Source organism: Pelophylax lessonae, assembly GCF_965119305.1.
Source record: "Pelophylax lessonae genome assembly, chromosome: 3".
In the NCBI taxonomy this organism is placed as follows: domain Eukaryota; kingdom Metazoa; phylum Chordata; class Amphibia; order Anura; family Ranidae; genus Pelophylax; species Pelophylax lessonae.
This window is the reverse complement of record NC_138770.1, coordinates 647,083,004-647,104,646: the sequence shown is the minus strand read 5'-3', so window position 1 is coordinate 647,104,646 and position 21,643 is coordinate 647,083,004. Positions and strand designations below refer to the sequence as shown.

The 21,643-nt window shown below is 46.0% G+C and overlaps 1 protein-coding gene across 1 annotated transcript in view; it reads right to left on the bottom strand.

Annotated features, from left to right (window-relative positions):
* The window catches only part of PPP1R21 (protein phosphatase 1 regulatory subunit 21), a 247,552-nt gene that overhangs the window by 31,290 nt on the left and 194,619 nt on the right, over window positions 1-21,643 (bottom strand). Inside the window, exons 16-18 of the mRNA XM_082252349.1 lie at window positions 15,852-15,944; window positions 10,333-10,554; window positions 334-369 (exon numbers count right to left, since the gene is read on the bottom strand). Of these exons, the coding sequence (XP_082108475.1) occupies window positions 334-369; window positions 10,333-10,554; window positions 15,852-15,944 (351 nt within the window). The remainder of the gene's footprint in view (window positions 1-333; window positions 370-10,332; window positions 10,555-15,851; window positions 15,945-21,643) is intronic.

Sequence of the window (21,643 nt, the reverse complement as noted above, 5' to 3'; positions counted from 1 at the left end):
GCCGGAGCCGTGAACCTGGAAGGAAGACGGGTTATAGATGCCTCTTTGGAGTCTTTGTTTTCAGGTGAGGTTCACATAATGTGCTAGTATGCGATGCATACTAGTAAAATATGCCTTTGCCTTGCAGGTATGGCAAAAAAAAAAAAGTGCAGCGGTTTACAACCGCTTTAGACAAATAATCAGTGATGGTTGCCATTTTTCTATCCTATTAACACCCTAAAAGCAGATGACAAATGCACCTCCAAACACCTTCACCTGTCAAAGCAATAGTTTCTGTGCACCCCTGGGTATTCCCGCTCTCTATGGTACACAGAGGAATGCCATATACTGTACCTGCTGGATTTCGGTACTTGTGGTTAACATGCCGATCTGTAAAGAAAGCAAGAATAAAAATATAAGGACACATTATATAAAGAGAGAAGAACATAGGAATAAATAAGGTAGATCTTAAAAGACATATTCAACCTTTTGGAAAAAATAATAAGTACACCCATACTGCACAGGTGGTGATATTTTAAAAGCCTTAAAGGGGTTGTAAAGTCAGAAGGTTTTTTATCTTAATGCATTCAATGCATTAAGATAAAAAGCCTTCCATGTGCAGCAGCCCCCCATTGCCCCCCTTACCTGAGGTCCCTCTCTGTCCAGGGATGTCCACGAGTGTCTCAGCCATCCAAGATTCTCCCTCCTGATTGGCTGAGACACAGCGGCGGCCCCATTGACTGCAGCTCCTATCACACAAAGTCAGCTAGCCAATCAGGAGAGAGAGGGGGTGGGGCCGGGCCGCGGCTCTGTGTCTGAATGGACACAGGGAGCTGTGACTCGGCTTGGGTGCCCCAATAGCAAGCTGCCTGCTGTGGGGGGCACTCACCAGGAGGGAGGGACTAGGATCACAGAAGAGGGACCCAAGAAGAGGGGGACTAGGGCTGCTCTGTGCAAATCCACTGAAACAGAGCAAGTAAGTATAACATCTTTGTTATTTTTATAGTGAAAAAAACGAGACTCTACAATCACTTTAAAGCAGTATTGAACCCAAAAGCAAACATTTATTATATTGCAGCTTACGAAATTCTCAGATTTGATGGCTGCATTCGTTTTTTTAGGATTTCTTTCTTCTATATTCATTCTGCGATTCAGCCAGCAAGTCGGTTTTTCAAAAGCTCAGGGTCTCCAGCAGAATGTATCAGTTGGATGAGACAAACCATTTAACACTGACAAGGGTGGTTAAAGTGATCAGCTTTTATTTATTAATGCAAAACCCCAGGATTGTCCCAAGAGGAAAAAACAGTATGCTGTAACTGATTACAAAGAGTGAGCTGGAGTTTGGTTTCAATTTGTTAGTGGATTTAAATCTGCTAATACATTTAACACTCCCCCCCCCCCCCAGGCTGACAATGCTGCTGTCCAAAGGTGCCCCCCTGTGCTCCTTCATCTAGAGTTGTGTCTCACTAATAGAAGAGGTGTGTTACTGGCCAGATCACCAGGAGAAAACAGAGGGGGAAAAAAGCTTGGAAAAAGTGATTGATAACCTGCAATTTATACGATTTTTGTTTTTGGATTTAATATCGCTTTAACCACTTGCTGACTGCCTAACGCAGATCTACGTCGGCAGTCAGCCCCTCAAAGGCAAAGCGACGTAGGTCTACGTCGCTAGCCTGTGAGGGTCTAGGGAGCGAGCGCGCGCCCCCGGAGGCGCGGTCACGCACCCCCCCCCGCGCGTGTGACCGGCGGACCCGATGTCCGCCGGTCACTCGGCGATCGGCGGGGGAGAGGGAGAAAGTCAGGCAGCTTGTGTAAACAAGCTGCCTGTCATTCTCCCCTATGTATGAAGGATGATCATACGGTTCTACTACGTAGAACCGTCGATCACTCTGCATACAGCTGAAGCCACAGCCAATCACAGTAGAAAGCACGCCCCTAGGGACACACACAGCCCCTCCCTCTCAAATAAAGTTAACCCCTTCACTACCAGTGTATTTTAACAGTAACAGTGCATATGTATAGCACTGAATACTGTAGAAATGTCACTGGTAACCCCAAAAGTGTCAAAAATGTCAGTCAAGGGTCCGATCTGTCCGCCGCAATGTCGCAGTACCGCAAAAAAAAAAAATCATCGCAGATCGCCGCCATTACGCGTTAAAAAAAAAAAAAAATGACAAAAATCTTTCCCTTTGTTAGTAAACGCGATAACTTTTGAGCATAACCAATCAAAATACGCTTTTTGCGATTTTTTTTACCAAACATAGGTAGCATAAAACAAATTGGCCGAAAATGTTAAAAAAAATGGATTTTTGTAAAATCTTACCGTAAAATCCTTTTCTCTTAGCTCATTGACAGACGTAGTCCTCGGTGATACAGCACCTTCGGGTTATGTTGCCTCCACAGGAGCAGGACTAGACAGGAAATTAAAAAGCTCTGGCCACACCCTAGGGGCAGTCCCAGAGGGTATATCCTCTCTCTCTCTGCCTCAGCAAATCAGTTATGTGAAAAAGCAGTCTTTAGAGATTTTAACCCAACCCAACTCAAAAAACAGAGGGGCGGGGACTACGTCTGTCAATGAGCTAAGAGAAAAGGATTTTACAGTAAGATTTTACAAAAATCCATTTTTCTCTAGCGCTCATTGACAGGCGTAGTCCTCGGTGATACAGCACCTTCGGGACGTCCCAGAGCAGTATCACAAATGAGGGGTGGGAAAATGAAAATCAAATCCCAATCTAGAAGGCCCAACCGGTGCCAACTAGAAGTTTACAATGCTCATCCTTAATGATGAGACTCAACAAAAAAGAGAAAAAACAGAAAAAAAACCCTCGAGGTAGACCCCCGGTCTCCTCAAATTGCGGCCTGCAAAACCTTGCGGCCAAATGAGGCATCCTCCGATGCCGTCACATCAATTTTATAGAATTTTGTAAAGGTATGTACCGACGACCAGGTGGCCGCCTTACATACCTGGACCACTGACGCCTGATGGCGAAAGGCCCAGGAAGTACTGAGCGCTCGAGTGGAGTGCGCCCTAACAGGAAACGGAGGACTCTGACCCTTAATAGAATAAGCCTGTACCACCGTTTGTCTAATCCATTTGGCAATGGTCGCGGCAGATGCAGGCAAACCCTTTCTGGGGCCATCCGTGATCACAAAAAGTGAATCCGTCTTACGGAATGATTCCGTAGCTTTCAGGTATACCCTGATTGCCCGAACCACATCTAAGGAATGCAACGCATGTTCCCGATGATGCTTGGGCTGAGGACACAAGGAAGGTAGTACAATATCTTCATTCAGATGAAAATCTGAAACCACCTTAGGAAGAAAAGATGGCTTAGGATGAAGTACTACCTTATCCCTATGAATCACTAGGTATGGGGACTGGCATGATAATGCAGCCAGTTCTGACACCCTGCGAGCAGAAGTAATAGCCACCAAGAAGGCCACCTTCTGGGATAAAGTAAGCAAGGGAATCTCCCTGATGTTTTCAAAGGGAGGTTTCTGTAGAACCGACAAAACCAAATTAAGATCCCAGGGCGGTAAGGGCGCGCGGACTGGTGGAGCCAGGTGCCGCACCCCCTGGATGAAATTCCGCACCAAGGACTTGGTAGCTAAAGGCTTCTGAAAGAAGATTGCTAATGCTGAAACTTGACCCTTGATGGTGCTCAAGGCTAGCTTCTGCTCAACCCCTTGTTGCAAAAAGGCCAATATTCGAGTCACCGAATAGGTACGTGGAGGAAATCCTAAAGATTCGCACCACGCAATATAAGTCTTCCATGTGTGATAATAGACCTTGCTGGAAGTCGCTTTCCTTGCTTTAATAAGGGTAGGAATGACTGAAGTAGACAAACCTCTGTCCTTCAGTACTTGGGTCTCAATGGCCAGGCCATTAAAACCAGCGACTGTAAAGCATGATGGTAAATTGGTCCTTGAGACCACAGACACTCCCTGAGACGAAGTTCCCACGGAACGTCTGCGACTAGCATGTCCAAGTCGGCCAGGCCGGCTTGAGGAGGCCAGCCTAGAATTTCTAGGACCACTGGCGCTGATAGAATCTGAACCAGGCGTCCCTAGAGGTATCTGGCCCCGACCATCCGAGAAAGTCTGGTCGTTTTCTGTTCCCACACATTTATCAGATACCCGATTGTTATCAGGAAGGGTGATCTTTTCTGGTTGAACCTCAGGGACCGAAGTCACCCGACTAGAGGCTACTTGGCCTATCTGGTCAACCAGATCCGATTCCTGTGAGGTATAGGGACTAATCTTAGGAAAAGATAAAGGAAAAGATCTATTCAGGGAACGGTAACTACCGCTTCCTGTAGTACTTAAATGTTGGAAGGGAAGAATCGCACCGGTAGTAGTGGTAGATGCTCGATCTAATGTCCTGAATACCGGTGAAAACGTCCCCCCACCCTGAAACCGGGTGGGGGCACACCTTCAGGCTGTGTACTCCTTTGCTTCGGGTTTGGCTGGGTTGGTCCTCTGCTTGTCCGACCAGCCCTTCTTGAACCCTCCTGGAGGAGTCTTGCCTTTCCCGCTAGTACCAGCCGAGCGCCCTTTATGGGCGGTAAAGAAAGGTCCTCGCTAGTTGCGAGGTCCCTTAGCTTTAGCAGCCTGTGGCAAAAAAGTGCTCTTGCCCCCAGTGGCATCCTTAATGATTTCATCTAGGTTGGCCCCAAATAGACGATTCCCCTGAAAAGGGAGATTTGTCAAGGTCTTTTTGGAACCTAGGTCAGCTGACCAGCATTTTAACCACAGCACACGTCTGAGGATGACCGCTGACATAGATGCATGCCCGAATAAGGGAGTAGTGTCCAAGGCTGCGTCACAGATAAACTGTAGCCCTTGTATAATCTGTTCCATCAAATCAGATGTCTCCTGGGGAATATCTTTTCCCCTAAGGTCTTGGCGTACCATTCTCGCCCATTCCGTAAGTGTCTGGGAAACTAGACCAATAACAATTACTGGTCTAAATGCTGACCCTATCAGAGAGAAGATGGTGCGGGACTCTGCTTCCATCTTTCGATCCACCGGATCCTTAAAGGACGAAGTGTCCTCCACTGGGATAACCGTGGCATTATTCAGCCTGGAAATAGGCGGATCCACCACTGGTGGTACCGTCCATTTCTTAATGATGGATTCCTCAAACGGATAGCGTCTAGCAATACGCTTGGAAATAGTAAAGGTACGTTTAGAATGCTCCCATTCTCCTTTATCTGATTACCGAAACACTTGGGTACAGGAAAAACCTTCACCGTTTTGATGGGCTTATTAGTACCAAAAGGAATCTCTGTTTCAGTTGCCTCTGCCGGTAAAGCCTCAAGTTTTAAGGTTTCTTGCACTGCCACAACTAGTGCGTCCACCAATGCTTCTTCCTAAATTATAGCGGGAGAAGAAACGTCCTCCTCACTGTCTGAGGGGGCTTTACCTGAGACAACAGCCCTTGCAGAGGAACCTGCAACTGCAGTGACCATCTCTGAATCTGAGTCAGAGGTGTCAGATAGTATAGGGGTAGGCGGGGGTCGCTTCCTTGACCCCCGTCCCTGACAGGCCGCCTCCACCCGAGCCACCATAGACTCCAAAATTTGCTGTAAATGACTCTACACTCTGTGCACCGGCGGGTCCCGTGGCCCCCTCGAGGGAAACAGGTGGGGGAATATGTGTGGCAGGGTCCATGATAATTCCAGTCACTTCCTGGATAATATAATTCAAAAATAAAAAACTTTTTTTTTTTCCAGACCCCCAGCGCCACAAAAAGCCCCTTAGTGTTACCTGCTAGGGATCCCTATCGATCGAGAGAGAGAGAGAGATAGACCCCCAGGCTCACCACTTGATGCTCAGAGTTTAACTGCAACAGGTTACAGCGCTGTCTTGACAAACAGGAAGTCTTTTGGCTGGCTGCCCAGGAAGAAAGGAGGCGGCTCCGCCCCTCTGCATGCCTTCCGGCGCCTCCCCTAGCTCCACGAGGTGTTTGGATCACCTCAAACATGGCTGCCCCCATGCTGGAGACACGAGGCTACGCCAAAATGGCGGCTCGTGCGATCCAGCAAAAAAAATGGCGGCGGCCTGTACTGAATAGCGGTGTGCTGCAGGGCACACAACACTCTCTCTGCATGGGGATTTGGCGTGGTTGGCGGTACCGGCCCTGGCGGACCGCATGGCCATTCGGGAGGCCTGCTAATAGCTGGAGATCTGATTAGGAAGGCAGTCTACATGTCCGTGGCTTCTGACTGGTAGGTAGCTTATTTTTATCACCGTAAGATTCCCAGAATGCCACTGATTACAATCTTTTTTACATGTATACAATTAGATTGTTAGCTCCCAAACCAAGCCTCCTGGCTTTTTGCACATAAAATCACACTCAAAGTAGGAGGATCTGTGTCATTTATAGGATAGAGAGGGACTCTATCTTACCATATAGAGAGGGGCCCGCGTTCACCACAAGACCCGTCAGGGGAAAAGGGGGAACATACTACTCACCATACCGGAACCAGGCGGGCACCAACTCCTGACAGTACCCCTCTCCACCGGGGCGGGAGGGCTGTCGACCGATATGGACGCCGTGACTCATGGTCTTTGGCGTTTCAGCGAGACGTTTAACTCGCGGGGTCAGTCCTTTAATGGGACTTTGTCGCGGCCGACCCAGCGCGGAGCTATGGCCTGCACGCGCTCGTAGGCTGAACTGGGGTGACCACCGGATCTCAACATCCAGCCCGTCGCCCAGTTCAGCTTTCTTGCTTGAAGATCTCACAGGAACACTGGAGAAAAAAAGCTGTCTAAAAAAATCTTTTAAGAAAAAAATCTTGCCAGGACCTAAGATCCCAGCAAGGTATCTAGGTCCTTACTCCTAACTAGACAGAAAATAACTGATTTGCTGAGGCAGAGAGAGAGAGGATATACCCTCTGGGACTGCCCCTAGGGTGTGGCCAGAGCTTTTTAATTTCCTGTCTAGTCCTGCTCCTGTGGAGGCAACATAACCCAAAGGTGCTGTATCACCGAGGACTACGTCTGTCAATGAGCGCTAGAGAAATTTTGATTTTTACATTTTTTTGGGGGGAATTTCATATAAAAAAAATTTGAAAAATATTGCTATTTTTGCAAAATTGACGCTCTTTTTTTGTTTATAGCGCGTGATCATAAAATCGCACAGGTGATCAAATACTGCCAAAAGAAAGCTCTGTTTGTGGGAAAAAAAAGGACGTCAAATTAGTTTAGGTACAGCGTCGCACGACCGCGCAATTGTCCGTTAAAGTCACGCAGTGCCGAATCGCAAAATAAGCCCTGGTCAGGAAGGGGGTAAAATCTTAAGTGGTTAAGTGAGGGGAAATGCCAAGCCACTGCAAGCAAAGCCAACAGAATACTGGGATTTATAAAAAAAGGGGATTCACTCCAGAAATAAAGAGATTATTCTCCCACTCTACAAGACTCTGGTCCGGCCACATCTGGAGTATGCTGTCCAGTTCTGGGCACCGGTCCTCAGGAAGGATGTGCTGGAACTGAAGAGGGTCCAGAGAAGGGCAACAAAAATAATTAGGGGAATGGAGGACATCAGCTATGAGGAAAGACTACAAGCGCTGAACTTATTCTCTCTGGAGAAGAGACGATTGAGGGGGGATATGATATCAATGTACAAATACTGTACTGGCGACCCTAGCATAAGGAACAAACTATTCAGAGAAAGGGAATACAATAAGACACGTGGCCACTCAGTAAAACTAGAGGAAAAATGGTTTAACCTTAAAATACATAAGGGGTTCTTCACTGTAAGAGTGGTAAGGATGTGGAATTCTCTTCCACAAGCAGTCGTATCAGCAGGGAGCATCGATAGTTTCAAAAAACTATTAGATGGGCACCTTAAAGACCACAGGGGTATACAATGTACAACATACAGGGGTATACAATGTACAACATACAGGGGTATACAATGTACAACATACAGGGGTATACAATGTATGGTTAACAGCAAACACACACACACATCATAGGTTGAACTGGATGGACTGATGTATTTTTTCAACCTCACTATGGAACTATGAAATCTACCAAATGTGGACAAGCACTTTGATACCTGGCATTTTCCCCACTTTACAAAAAACTAAAAAAGGCACCAATACAGCCTGCATAAATAATACAGTAAAACACACAGAAATAACCAGGCGCTGGAGGACAGTCCTGTGATGAGACCAAATAGTAGATGACTGGTTCTGCAGGGGGTGCAGCTGACCCACACTCAAACCCAATGAAATAAAAAATACAAACACAGGTGGGATAAAGTGCGCTACCCCCAGCCAGGAAAAAAAAACATGCTTGCAAGATAAGAGTCCAAAAGTCTTAGTTTATTAACAATACATGCTGGCCACCATATAAACACAGAAGGAAAACGGCAGTACCTTGAAGGAGCCAGTGCAGGTGCCTAATAACTCCGAGTTCCCAGAGAAGGATGGGATGAAGAGCGGGCAAAGCCGCCCAACAACAGGTGGTATGGGGCCAAGAAGAAGGAGGAAGGGGACACCACAAATGTCGTCCTGTGCTTGTCTGTAGAGGCACCGCCACATCAGGGCAAGATGCCAACAGTGACCGCAGAATGCACAGGGTCCACCGTCTCTCCCTGCTGAGATTACCGCTGCTGCGGAGCCCGGAAATGACGTCACCAGACAGGCAGATGTCCAACTAGTGTGTACAGAGGGGAGGCAAAGCCGTCCTTTACCATTTGGATCATTTATTGTGAAGCATGTATTGTTAATAAACTAAGACTTTTGCACTCTAATCCTGCAAGCACATGGTTTTTTTGCCTGGCTGGGGGTAGCGCTCTTTATCCCACACTTGTGTTGTTTGTAAATAATACAGTCCCTAAGCTGCTTCTATTAATGGAAGATATGGATGGATATTTGTTAATTTTTGATTGGCTGATAAAGCCAGCAACCCTAGTAGCACAGATCACCCTCCCTCTGTACCACAAATTTTCCCCTGCTGCCCAGACCCCCTGTGTGCAAACCCCCCACCCCCTCTCCACCCAACTGTGCAGTGCTTCCCTCCTCTCCTTCCCATTAGCAGCAGCAACCACACAATAAGATCCTTAAAGCGGAGTTCCACCTAAAACAAAAAAAAATACATAAAAATACCCCCGGGACAGTCAGGGCTAGCGCATTCCACAATGGATAGCCTCTGCACTGTCCCGGTTGCACTTACCTGTAAGAAGAAATACTTGCCTTGAAAATGTATTGTCCAGCGCTGCCATCTCAGGTGTGGGCAGCTTGAAGCCAGCGCGATCCTCTTCCGCGCCCTCTTCTGCGTCCTCTTCGGTCCCACGATGCACTGCACCGGCCCCGCCATCACTTCCGGGGCTGCAGCGTCATCCCTCCACAGCTTCTGGGCATACCCAGAAGCTGTTTAGCCAGGTATGACGGCGCCTGCACCGGAACTGACATCGGGGCCGGTGCAGGCGCATTGATTCCTGGGAGAGAGGACGTTCAGCTCCCAGGAATCATTGCAAGCCAGGAAGTGACGACTCGCCGTGGCTGCCGAGGGGAGGAAGAGGAATTAAGGTGAGTATACTTTCTTCTAAAACAAGGTATGTAGAAAAAAAATAAAATTGTGATTATCCATTTGTGTTTCAGGTGACCCGGAGCGAGAAGATGGACCAAACTTCAATTTTAGGGTGGAACTCCACTTTAAGGATGGAGTGTGAGGGAAGTGTCTAGTAGATATGTCATATTTACCAGCCTCTTCCTTTCCCAAACGAGTCATTGGTATTGATCATCACTATGTTCATTCATAACTGAAGCATAGCAAACTCTGTTTATTTGGAGGGGGGCTCTCAGGTTGGCTGCATGGGGGGCCCCTGGTTTCTAACAGTAGCTCTGTATGGGGGTGATTTACTAAAACTGGTGCACACTGAATCTGGTGTAGCTGTGCAAAGAAACAAATGTCAAAGCCCAATTGAACAAGCTGAAGTTAGAAGATGATTGGTTACCATGCACAGCAGTTTTAGTAAATCTCCTCCCATATGTCATCAACACAAAAAATGAAGTACCATGCAGAAGTGAGTACCCTGCCCCCCCCCCCCCCCCGCCTTGGATGCATTTCCCCCTTGTGAGCCTAGTTGTAGAAACATGAAACGCATCAGCAAAGGGTGGTTCTCAGGAGCGGATTAGGTGTACTCCCTAGGTTCAATAATGTTTTTATTCATTGAGTAAAATGACTGGTATGTGGCAAATCGTTTCTTGTATTACCGGAAGGTTTGTTGGATGTAGTGCAGGATGAGCTCCCACCTCTTTAAAGTCCTCATGCTGGTAGCACAAATAGTGTAGAATGAATAGATACTGAATACCTTTTTAAAAAATGAATATTTCTTACCAAGCTGGCAGCCCTAAATTCACTGGAACTGGAACTGTCCTTTCTGTGTATCAGGGCATTTTCCTGTTGCTGGTCCCCCTCCTGCCCCTTTCCTGGGTTCTTCATAAGATCTGCTATCCTATAAGTTTCTTTCTCCAGCTTGATCTTGGCCAACTGAGCTTCCAGCATCCAGTGTTCCTTCTCCTGTTCCAGCTTGCTGATCTTCTCCATACTTTGCTGCACCTGTTTATACAGAGATATTAGTCCTTTGTATGCAACATCAGTCAATGGAAATTTCTTCTATTGCATCTAATATATCCCTGGAATCTGCCTGCTATGGGAAACAAAACTTCCTTCCCCTTCTTGTGTTGTTTCCAATCAGACCAAAGTTGTAATGTCAAACACTGAACAGATAGGTCTTTAGACAATCATGTCAACTGCCTCCCAACCCTTTAGAAGTTCTAAAAGCCGGGGGGAAAGGGGGGGCATTCAGGTCACATGACCGCTGTGATTGGCTGTCACTAACAGTCACATGATCGGAAAGCTCTCGATCGCAAATATGCATTGGAAGCTTACCGATCCGTGCTAGCTACCGTGCTGGGAGTGTGCTCTCAGCATGGTAATACTTTTTTACACAGGGAAGGCTTTACCCCTTTTATTGACCAGGCCATTTTTTGCGATATAGTGTTAAAGAGGTTGTAAACCGATAATTTTTTTTTTTCTTTTCTTACATCCTGAAAGATAAAGGCATAATGAGCTAGTATGCATCGCATACTAGCTCATTATCAAATACTTACCTTAGAACGAGCCCTCGCCGCGCCGCTCTCTTACCTCTATGACGGGCGACATGTACAGTCGCCCGTCTTCCGGGATCGCGGCATCCGGCCATCTGATTGGCCGGAGCCGCGGTGACGTCACTCCCGCGCACGCGCGCGGGAGCCGACGGTCACGGCACAGGGCTCTGAAGGAACGGCACGATCTGCCGTTCCTTCAGAGCGCATGCGCCAGTGACGTCACTGGCTGCATCAAATGTAAATATCTCCTAAACGGTACATGTTTAGGAGATATTTACAGTACCTATAGGTAAGCCTTAACATAGGCTCACCTATAGGTACAACTTCCTGAGGAGGGTTTACTTCCTCTTTAAGTTAACTGACAATTGCGCAGTCGTGCGGCACTGTATCCAAATAAACGTTATGTCCTTTTCATCCCACAAATAGAGCTTTCTTTTGGTGGTATTTGATCACCTCTGCAGTTTTTATTTTTTGAGCTATAAACAAAAAAAGAGCGACAATTTGAAAAAAAAAAAAAAAAAAAGTTTCACTTCCTGCTATAAAACACAATAATAAAAAAAAAATGTAAAAAAAAATCTAATTTTTTTCATCAATTTAGGCTAATATGTATTCTGCTACATGTTTTTGTTAAAAAAAAATCCCAATAAATATATATTGATTGGTTTGCGTAAAAGATATAGCATCTACAAACGAAGCTAATTTTTATAGCATTTTTATTTTTTTACTAGTAATGATGACAATCAGTGATTTTTAGCGGGACTGTGACATTGCGGTGGACAAATCAGACAACTAATTTACACTTTTTGGGGACCAGTGACCATATTAGTGTTCGTTGCTTTAAAAAAATGCATGGTCACTGCACTAATGACACTGGCAGGGAAGGGGTTAAAATCGGGGGCAATCAAAGCTTTAAGTGTGTCCCTAGGGGTTGCTTGCTCTGACTGGAGGAAGACAGATATCCGTGTTCCTGCTTAGCAGGAACACAATATCTCTGTCTTCCTCCCTGTCAAAACAGCGGTCTGCCTTGTCTACATAGGCAGATCGCTGTTCTGCCTCTACCGGGAATAATCGAGGGTGGCCGGCAGACATTGGGTCAGTCGGACCCGTTGATTGCCATCCCCGCTTGCCAATCATGGAGCGATCGCACCTCCGGCAGCGCAATTACGCCATCTAGTGGCTGTTAAGCAAAACGATGTACAGGTAGGTCGTGTCACGTAATAGAGCCACACTGCCGCAGTATATACACGGCAGGCGGTCGGCAAGTGGTTGTAAAACTTTACATTTGCCCAGTGAAGTTACTGGCCTCAAGTGATAAATAGAAATGAAAAATCCTCCTACATAAGTTGTACCTATTCATCTGCAGTCTTTTCTTCTCTACATCCATTCAAAGACAAGAATTTATACAGCTTATCTGAGCTGTCAGAAAAAAAAAAAAACGGGGCAGAGAGCTGAAGTTGCACTCTGCAGAGCTCAGTGAGGAGAGCTCTGAGAGTGGATTGGAGGGAAGGGACACACCCCTTCAAACAACACACAGGAACAGAGCTGAGGCTGTCAATCACAGGCTGTGTGCCGGAGTCCCTTTCCCGATCACCATTTTTCTGGTGTTAGGAAAAGTTGTCAGAAGTGACTCGTTCTAATAGCAGAGGAAGGAAGCAACAGACAGAAATGGCACTTAGTGCTCTGGATTGATATAGAGGGATATGCTTTGTTCATATTGCATGTCTGAGGTTTACAACCAATTTAAAAAGGTATGAGGGAGCAAACATGACAGCCGGGACAAGCATGCAGCTTACCCCGAGGTTAAATCTGCCTTTTTCACAGGCAGACATGGTGGCCTGGGCAGGCATTGAGCTTATATCAAGGTTAAAGTCCGCATTTCCACAGGCAGACACGGTGACTGAGGCAAGCATGGAGCTTACAGAGGGGTTAGACACAGCATTTCGACAACCATAAATGATAGCCAGGGCAAGCATGGAGCTTACACAGGTTTTAGACCCCCACATTTCCAAATGTAAACATGGCGGCCAAGGTGAGCATGCAGCTTACACAGGGGCCAGACTCTACACTTCCACAGGCAAATTTAGCGGCGGAAGCACATAGATTAGATGTCAATGGGTGGTGAGGGGGTAACTTATCAAGAGAACACATTATCTTGTCCTAATTGGACAGCACAGAACAGCCTTACTGGCCAACAGAAGACAAAAAGAGCAGGAAGGAGGCAGACCCGGCGCAACCATAAGAGCCATATTCCCTGTTTACTGTAGTAAAACATAGCTAGGTTTCGGGGTACTGGGGTGGTATATATATCATTGTTTGTAGACACTACAACTTTCACACAAACCAATAATTTACTGGGATCTTTGTTTTTACCAAAGACAAGTAGCAGAATATATTTTGGCAAAAATTTATGAAGAAAACAGATTTTTTTATTTTGCTATCTGATGCGTTTTATTTTTATTTTTTTTTCACTTTTTTTTATTATTTTTATTATTTAAGGATAACACACGGTAAATACAGAAACCACAAAATTGGCAGATCTGAAATGATACAATGCCATAAATAAGTCTACACCACAAAAGCCAGTGTGTATAGAAGAGGCAAACATGTTTATGAAAATATAATCCAGAATACCGGGGTCTAGGGAGTCTCCATATACCGTATGTCGATTTCCACGGTAGACACCGTTTTCTTAAGGCTGCATTCACATGTCAGCGTTTGGATCGCGGGCAGAACCGCCGCGGTTCCGCCCGCGATCCGGAGATTATTGCAAATCGCGGGACGCCTAGCCTTGCCCGTTGATTTGCAATAGCCCCCCAAACGCCGAGCGATGTTGCCGCGAATTCCGCCTGCCGAATCGCGGCAACATCGCGCAAACAAAATCGCGGGACGCAATACGCTCCAAAGAAGCTCTTGTACTTCTTTGGAGCGTATTGCGTCCCGCGATTTTGTTTGCGCGATGTTGCCGCGATTCGGCAGGCGGAAATCGCGGCAACATCGCTCGGCATTTGGGGGGCTATTGCAAATCAACGGGCAACGCTAGGCGTCCCGCGATTTGCAATAATCTCCGGATCGTGGGCGGAACCGCAGCGGTTCTGCCCGCGATCCAAACGCTGACATGTGAATGCAGCCTAAAGGAGGAGAACAAAAGTGATCCAAAGGGTCATGTAAACAAAAACAATTAAAACAGCATAGAAAAGAAAAAAAGGATGAGAACAGAAAAAAAGGGGGGGGCGGGGTAGGTGAGGTAAAGGGAAGGGAAGAGGACCAGGGAACCATTCAAACTGCGAACCAGCCCTCCCGGGCCCGGGGACCAATCATTATAGTCTCCAGTATAGGGGATTTAATTCAACAGCTTTTTGCACTCCTCAGAGTAGACAAAAGTGTGCCAGTAAAAACCATTTTTCGAGGGAATTCTTCCCGAAGGCCTTTCTCCGTGGCCACCAAGTCTTCCATCGCATTGATTTCAGCTACTTTTTTGAACCAGACGGGTACGGACGGTGGCTGAGTCTTCTTCCAAAAAAGCGGGATGCAGCTCTTTGCCGCAGTAATCAGAAGAGGTAATATGGATCATCTATAAACCTTACTAGAAAACCCCTGGTGATGCAGAAGGGGAAAAAACACAGGATTTTTCAGTAGCCCCCAGTCAGTGAATTTTTGGGTTATGCGGTGAACCTCTGTTCAGTAGGACTGCAGGAGGTGGCACGACCAAAAGATGTGAAGGAGAGAACCAGAATCCTCCCCACACCAACAAAGATCTGAGCATCGAGGGAACATCCTGTGAATCTTTACCGGCGTATGGTACCACCGGGTCAGCACCTTAAACCCAGACTCCTGGTTCTTAGCGCAAATAGAAGTTCTGTAAGAGTAACACGGAATTCTTTCCACTTGTTTGTCCGTGAATGTCAATCCTAAATCTCGTTCCCACCTGATATAAGGCGGTCTAAAGTCTGGCGGTGGAGATATCAACAGTCGATAGGTCTGAGAAATCACATGGCGCAATGGAGATTGCTCTGAATGTGGTGAGGCCGAAAGACCTCCAGAGGAGTTAGAGAACTAAGAAGTGGGCCAACTATAATTTTTGCCAGAATGATAGTCCCGCATACGTCAGACCATCTATGATTTGTCATCTAGTCACCCATTGTCCATTTACAATGAAATGACGGGCCTGGAACCACCCAGCCATATTCAAGTTTTGGCATCTGGAGTCCTGAAGGGCGGGGCTGAAGGCAGGGTTACCGACTATGGGGATAAACGGCAATGGACTCTTTCTGGCAGACGTGCCAGGTTTCTCCCACCCTGGGATGATCTAGAATCTGAATGGACAAGTCTGTTTGATACCATGGCACCCACTGTTACAGAGGTCCATGGTGGTACCAATACAGCACACGCGTCAGATGGCATGCCATGTGACAGAGATCGGCATCTGGTGAAAAAAATGGATTTAAATTTTGTTTGCGTACATTTGCAACCGCACAATCGCCAATTAAAGTAACGCAGTGCCGAATAGCAAAAAAATGGCCTGGTCATGAAGGGGGTAATATCTTCCGGAGCTCAAGCGGTAAAAGGTCAGTGCACTTCTAGAAAAAAGCATATACAGTATGAAACTTATCTGTGTATTTAGCAGTTTCCCTGGAGTTCCGTTTTCAACCTTGTACATGCACCTGGAGCAGCTAATATACCGCACAGCCCATGCCTGGTGCATACGCCTTATTCCAGGGTAATGATACAGATTTCATCCAGACGTACCTGTTGGGCCAGGCCTTCTCTGCTCTCTGTGGAGCTCAGGAGGACTCTGCGATTCACCAATGCCTCTTCATAAGGCACAGAGTTAGGGCAGGTCTGTAACATAGAAAACGTCATCAGTGTCACAATAATAACAGAATATCAGGATAAAGTTGCCTGTAACCAGATATATAAACACGTTAACCAATTTTCCCCTTTACAAGCCCTTAAAGCCCAACTGTATACATATATGTGGCAGCACTGGAAGAACCTTATGCTGCATTGCCAAACATATATGTGCCGCTGTTTGCTCTGGGAACCCGCTTGATCATGCACCCCCAGCAATCAGTCCAAGCTGTCACTGACCGCTTCTGGCCTCAGAGTAACAAATCAGGAGCTAGTGGGATGGACTCCTGATCACATGATCATGGTGATAGCCAATCACCTCTGAAGCTGATCATTTTTGCGGCTGGAATCACAGGTAACACTGGAAAAGCTGCTGCCAGGATGCAGCTGTCCATTGCAGTTTGTACTGTATGTTAACGATTACATGTAGTTAGGAAGAGAAGATCATTTTGTGTCCAGGGCCAAGCCTTTTCCCTTATCCACAGGTAATCAATTCCTGTGCAATAAAATGCAGAGAGCCTTAATTTTCTGTATTCTGCAAAAAAAAAAAAAAAACCTGGTTGATCCTGCTGCTCTCTATTTACACCTTCTGTCCATGTCCCCAATTCAGCTAGGGATTTTTCTGAGCAGTGGTGGCAGCTCTGCACATGCTCAGTTTGCAGTGAGTTTCTATGCTGAGCATTTCCTCCCTTATCACATCTGAGCAGCCCATGTGACTATAGAGCTCATGCTATATGCTCATCTACACTGCAGAGTGCAAAAGCATCATGAGAAATGAAGTTCCAAAACATCTGGGATGCCAAGGTTTGCCATAACTGCTGTAGAGTCACACATGTGGGTGTAAACACAGTGGTAAATGACAGCCCACTCCCTCCCTCCTCCATGCCCACTAACCAGCTTAGCAGAAAGGGGACGGGATAATAGAAGTAGATTAATAGAAGTTTCATCTCCCTCTTATTTGAAGACACAGGCTGAAGGGGCATGACACTGCCTGTGACTGACTGAAATCCGCCTACACCATGGTATTGCCCAAAAAAAATAAATAGTAATGGCGGCGATCAGTGATTTTTTGTGGGACTGCGACATTGCAGTGGACAGATCGGACCCCTAACTGACATTTTTGACACTTTTGGGGGGACCAGTGACATTACTACAGTAATCAGTGCTAAAAATATGCACTGTTACTGTAATAGTGACCCTGCATGGAAGGGGTTAACAGTGTGGGTGATCAAGGGGTTAAATGTGTACCTAGGGGTGTTTCTAACTGTGGGGGGCGTGGCTTATGAAATTATCACAGAGACCTGTGATCCTTTATAGAAGGATCACAGGCGCTCTATGATCATTCCAGGGAGAAGAACGGTCAGCTGTGTTTGCAACAGCTGACCATTGTTCTCTCTCAGCGGGGAACGATCGTGGGTGTCAGGCGGCAATTGGAGCCACCTGCCCGCTGCATCGGCTTCCCCGCTCGCCCCCTAGCTGCCTCTAAGCGACCGACGTAGCCCTATGTCAGTTTGCCTGGGAGAGTCGCACTGCCGCAGTAAATATGCAGTAAGCGTTCGGCAATCGGTTAAAGTAGCGCAGTGCCAAATAGCAAAAATTGGTCTGGTCATAAGGGGGTAAAACCTTCCGTAGCTGAAGTAGTTAACATAGGACGTTAACCCAGCTGTAGAAGTGAGAACGGAAACATGGGGAAAAAAATCCTGACATGGACTCAAGCAGGCCAGACTCCCGGCAGAACTGTCAAGCCAAAGGCTTCTAAAGAAAGGGATTGTTAGGCAAATCAAGTATGTCTGAACCTTCTGTAACTTGCACAAAAGTGATTAAAGGATAGGATGCTTCTAAAGGGACAAATCTCGTTGTAATAAAAAAAAAAAAATCCTAACGATCGCTGCAATGCAAATTCAAAAACTTGCCGGAGAAACCAGAAAATGTTCTCGCACCCATTAGGCAAACAGCCGACATTTTTAGAAACTTCTTTCCCATTAATCATTTACTTTTCACACAAGTGCAGAATAAAAACCAGCGAAGCCTAGATGAGAAGAAGCCGTTCTGCGCACAGCGAATGACATTACGGTGGGTTAATGTATGCTTTGATAACGTGTTGCAGCATCTGAACCCCCGCATAATATCTCAAATACTGCAAAATGGGAGGGAAGAAAAGTGAGAGGCATCTGGATGGCGACGGAATTTCAAGACAACGAATGTATTTATTGTCAAGTTAATTGGAAGTATAGACCTAATTAGCCCTCATAGTACTCTTATTTTACATAATAATACAGACTATAACTCAAAGTAGGCAATGGGGAAAAACCACTGCAAAGGAAGAGCAATAAGGAGATGAGAAGCAAATGAGTTGAGGGATCAGGTGCGACACCGAGGATGGGAAGACAAAAAAGGTTGGATGGAGGACATAAAAGGGGAAAGTGTGAAGGCACAAAAAAGATATAAAGAACAATATAATATAGAGTTGGCAGCCTGTCCATAAATTGTTGCAGCCCATTATTCATTTCTCCATTCACATGTGTTTGACTTTATACTCTCCCAGTTACTCCTGCCGACATTAAAGCCTGGACTCCATAGAAACGACAGGTTTATGGATTCAAAATGGGATGTGATGGGGCTATAACTAGGGATCGACCGATATCATTTTTTTAATGCCGATACCGATATTTTGGTCATTGGATATCGGTATCGGCCAATATTTTAGGACATTTAAAAATTTTTTTTTTTTTTTTTTACACAGGTACTCTTGTGGAGGGATCTGGGGTTCTAAAAGACCCCAAACCCCTCCTCTGCACTTAAAAGCATTCAAAACGCCAAGTTTTGCTGTTTTGAATGCTGTCATTTTTTTTAATTTGGCGCTGAGTACCCGGAAGTGATGTCATGGAGACTCGATCAGAGCCGAATGCGGCTTTGATCGGGTCTTCCCTTCGGCGGCCATGCAGGTAGGATGCCGGGTCGGGTGAACCACGGAAGGCGCCGAGAGAGAGGGAGGGGGAGAGTCCCCTCCCGGTCCTCCTTGCAATGACAGCCAAGCGGCTTCTTAGCTGCATCGGTTGTTATTACAAGACAGCCGACCGTCGGCTACGGACGCCGGTACCGGGGTGATGCCTCTAGCTGCAGGCATTACTCCGGTACAGCACTTTCCGAAATATCGGCAATATCGGTAACCTCCGGGCCCGATTCCGATATATTGGAGAAAGGGCATATCGGCCCCCGACATATCAGGGTTGCTTATAATCGGTCGATCCCTAGTTAGAAACCAGGTATAGTGATGATTATTTTACATGTACTCCCTGTGTTTGTGTGGGTTTCCTCCAGGTATTCCGCTTTCCTACCACACTTCAAGGACATACTGGTAGGTTCATTGGTTCCTGTTTAAATTGTCCTTAATATATACAGTCAACGGCCACTTTATTAGATACACCTTGCTAGTATCGGGTTGGACCCCCTTTTGCCTTCAGAACTGCCTTCATTCTTCATGGCATAGATTCTAAAACATGTTGGAAACATTCCTCAGAGATTTTGGTCCATAGTGACATGATAGCATCATGCAGTTGCTACCGATTTGTCGGCTGCACATCCATGATGCAAATCCCCCGTTCCACCACATCCCAAAGGTGCTCTATTGGTTGAGATCTGGGGAGTGTGGAGGCCATTTGCGTGCAGTGACCCTTATTATGTTCAAGAAAGCAGTGGTGAGATGATTTGAGCTTTGTGACATGGTGCATTATCCTGCTGGAAGGAGCCATCAGAAGATGGGTACACTATAGTCATAAAGGGATGGACATGGTCATCACAGAGGACAAGGGGGCACTTTTTACACCTAGAGGAAAACAGATTTCGTCTCCAAATACGGAAAGGTTTGTTCACAGTAAGAGCTGTGAAAATGTGGAATAGACTCCATCCAGAGGTGGGTCTGGCCAGCTCACTAGATTGCTTTAGAAAAGGTCTGGAATATAAATGGGTACTAATATTTATAGGGAAAGTTGTTCCAGGGAATATCCGATTGCCTCTTGGGGGATCAAGAAGGAATTTTTTTTCCCCTGCTGGAGTAAATTGGATCATGCTTTGCTGGGGTTTTTTTTACCTACCTCTGGATCAACTGCGGGTATAGGATTGTGTATATGGGATAGTATGGTTGGGTTTTCATTAGTTTCTTTTTTATTGGTTGAGCCAGATGGACTTGTGTCTTTTTTCAACCTAACTATGTAACTATGTACTATGGTCAGCAACAATACTCAGGTAGGCCATGGCATTTAAATGATGCTCAATTGGTACTAAAGGGCCCAAAGTGTTCCAAGAAAATATCCCCCAAACCACTACACCACCACCACCAGCCTGAACCATTGATACAAGGCATGATGGATCCATGCTTTCATGTTGTTCATGCCAAACTCTGACCCTACCATCTGAATGTTGCAGCTGAAATCAAGACTCATCAGACCAGGGAACATTTTTACAACCTTCTATTATTCAAGTTTGGGAATAGTAAATTAAGCAAAAAAAAAAAGAAGATGAAGCTTCTAGGTGATCAATGGTTGTATAAAACAAAAGAGGGAATCAGAACAAACTGCTGCCAATTAGCTAAAGGTGGTTCCACTTAAAAAATAGGGAAAAAGTATATCAGCGCATGTTTGTATTCCCCTCTTTAACCACTTAAGCCCCGGAAGATTTTACCCCCTTCCTGACCAGGGCTTATTTTGCGATTCGGCACTGCGTGACTTTAACGGACAATTGCGCGGTCGTGCGACGCTGTACCTAAACGAATTTGACGTCCTTTTTTTCCCACAAACTGAGCTTTCTTCTGGTGGTATTTGATCACCTGTGCAATTTTTTGATCATGTGCTATAAACAAAAAAAAGCGTCAATTTTGCAAAAATAACAATATTTTTCACATTTTTTTATATGAAATTCCCCCCCAAAAAAATGTAAAAATCAAAATTTTTTAACATTTTCGGCCAATTTGTTTTATGCTACATATGTTTGGTAAAAAAAAAAAATTGCAAAAAGCGTCTTTTGATTGGTTTGCGCAAAAGTTATCGCGTTTACTAACAAAGGGAAAGATTTTTGTAATTTTTTTTTTTTTAACGCGTAATGACAGCGATCTGCGATTTTTTTGCGGTACTGCGACATTGCGATGGACAGATCGGACCCTTGACTGACATTTTTGACACTTTTGGGGTTACCAGTGACATTACTACAGTAATCAGTGCTATACATATGCACTGTTACTGTAAAATTACACTGGCAGTGAAGGGGTTAACTTTTTTGAGAGGGAGGGGTTATGTGTCCCTAGGGGCGTGATTCTAACTGTGATTGGCTGTGCCTTGAGGTGTAGGAACAGTGATCAACGGTCCTACATAGTAGAACCGTATGATCTCCATTCTTACACAGGGGAGAATGACAGGCGGCTTGTTTACATCAGCCGCCTGCCTTTCTCCCTCTCCACCGACGATCGCGAGTGACGGGCGGACGATCGGGTCCGCCGGTCACACGCGTGGGGGGGTCCGTGGCCACGCACGTTGGCTCCCCAGACCCTCAAAGGCTAGCGACGTAGTACTACGTCGCTTTGACTGTGAGGGGCTGACCGCCGCAGTAAACAGTCGTGCGGCGGTCGGCAAGTGGTTAACTAAGTAGTATCTTCTGCGTATCAAAAGTGTTAACACAGTGCCTCATAAAACTTACAT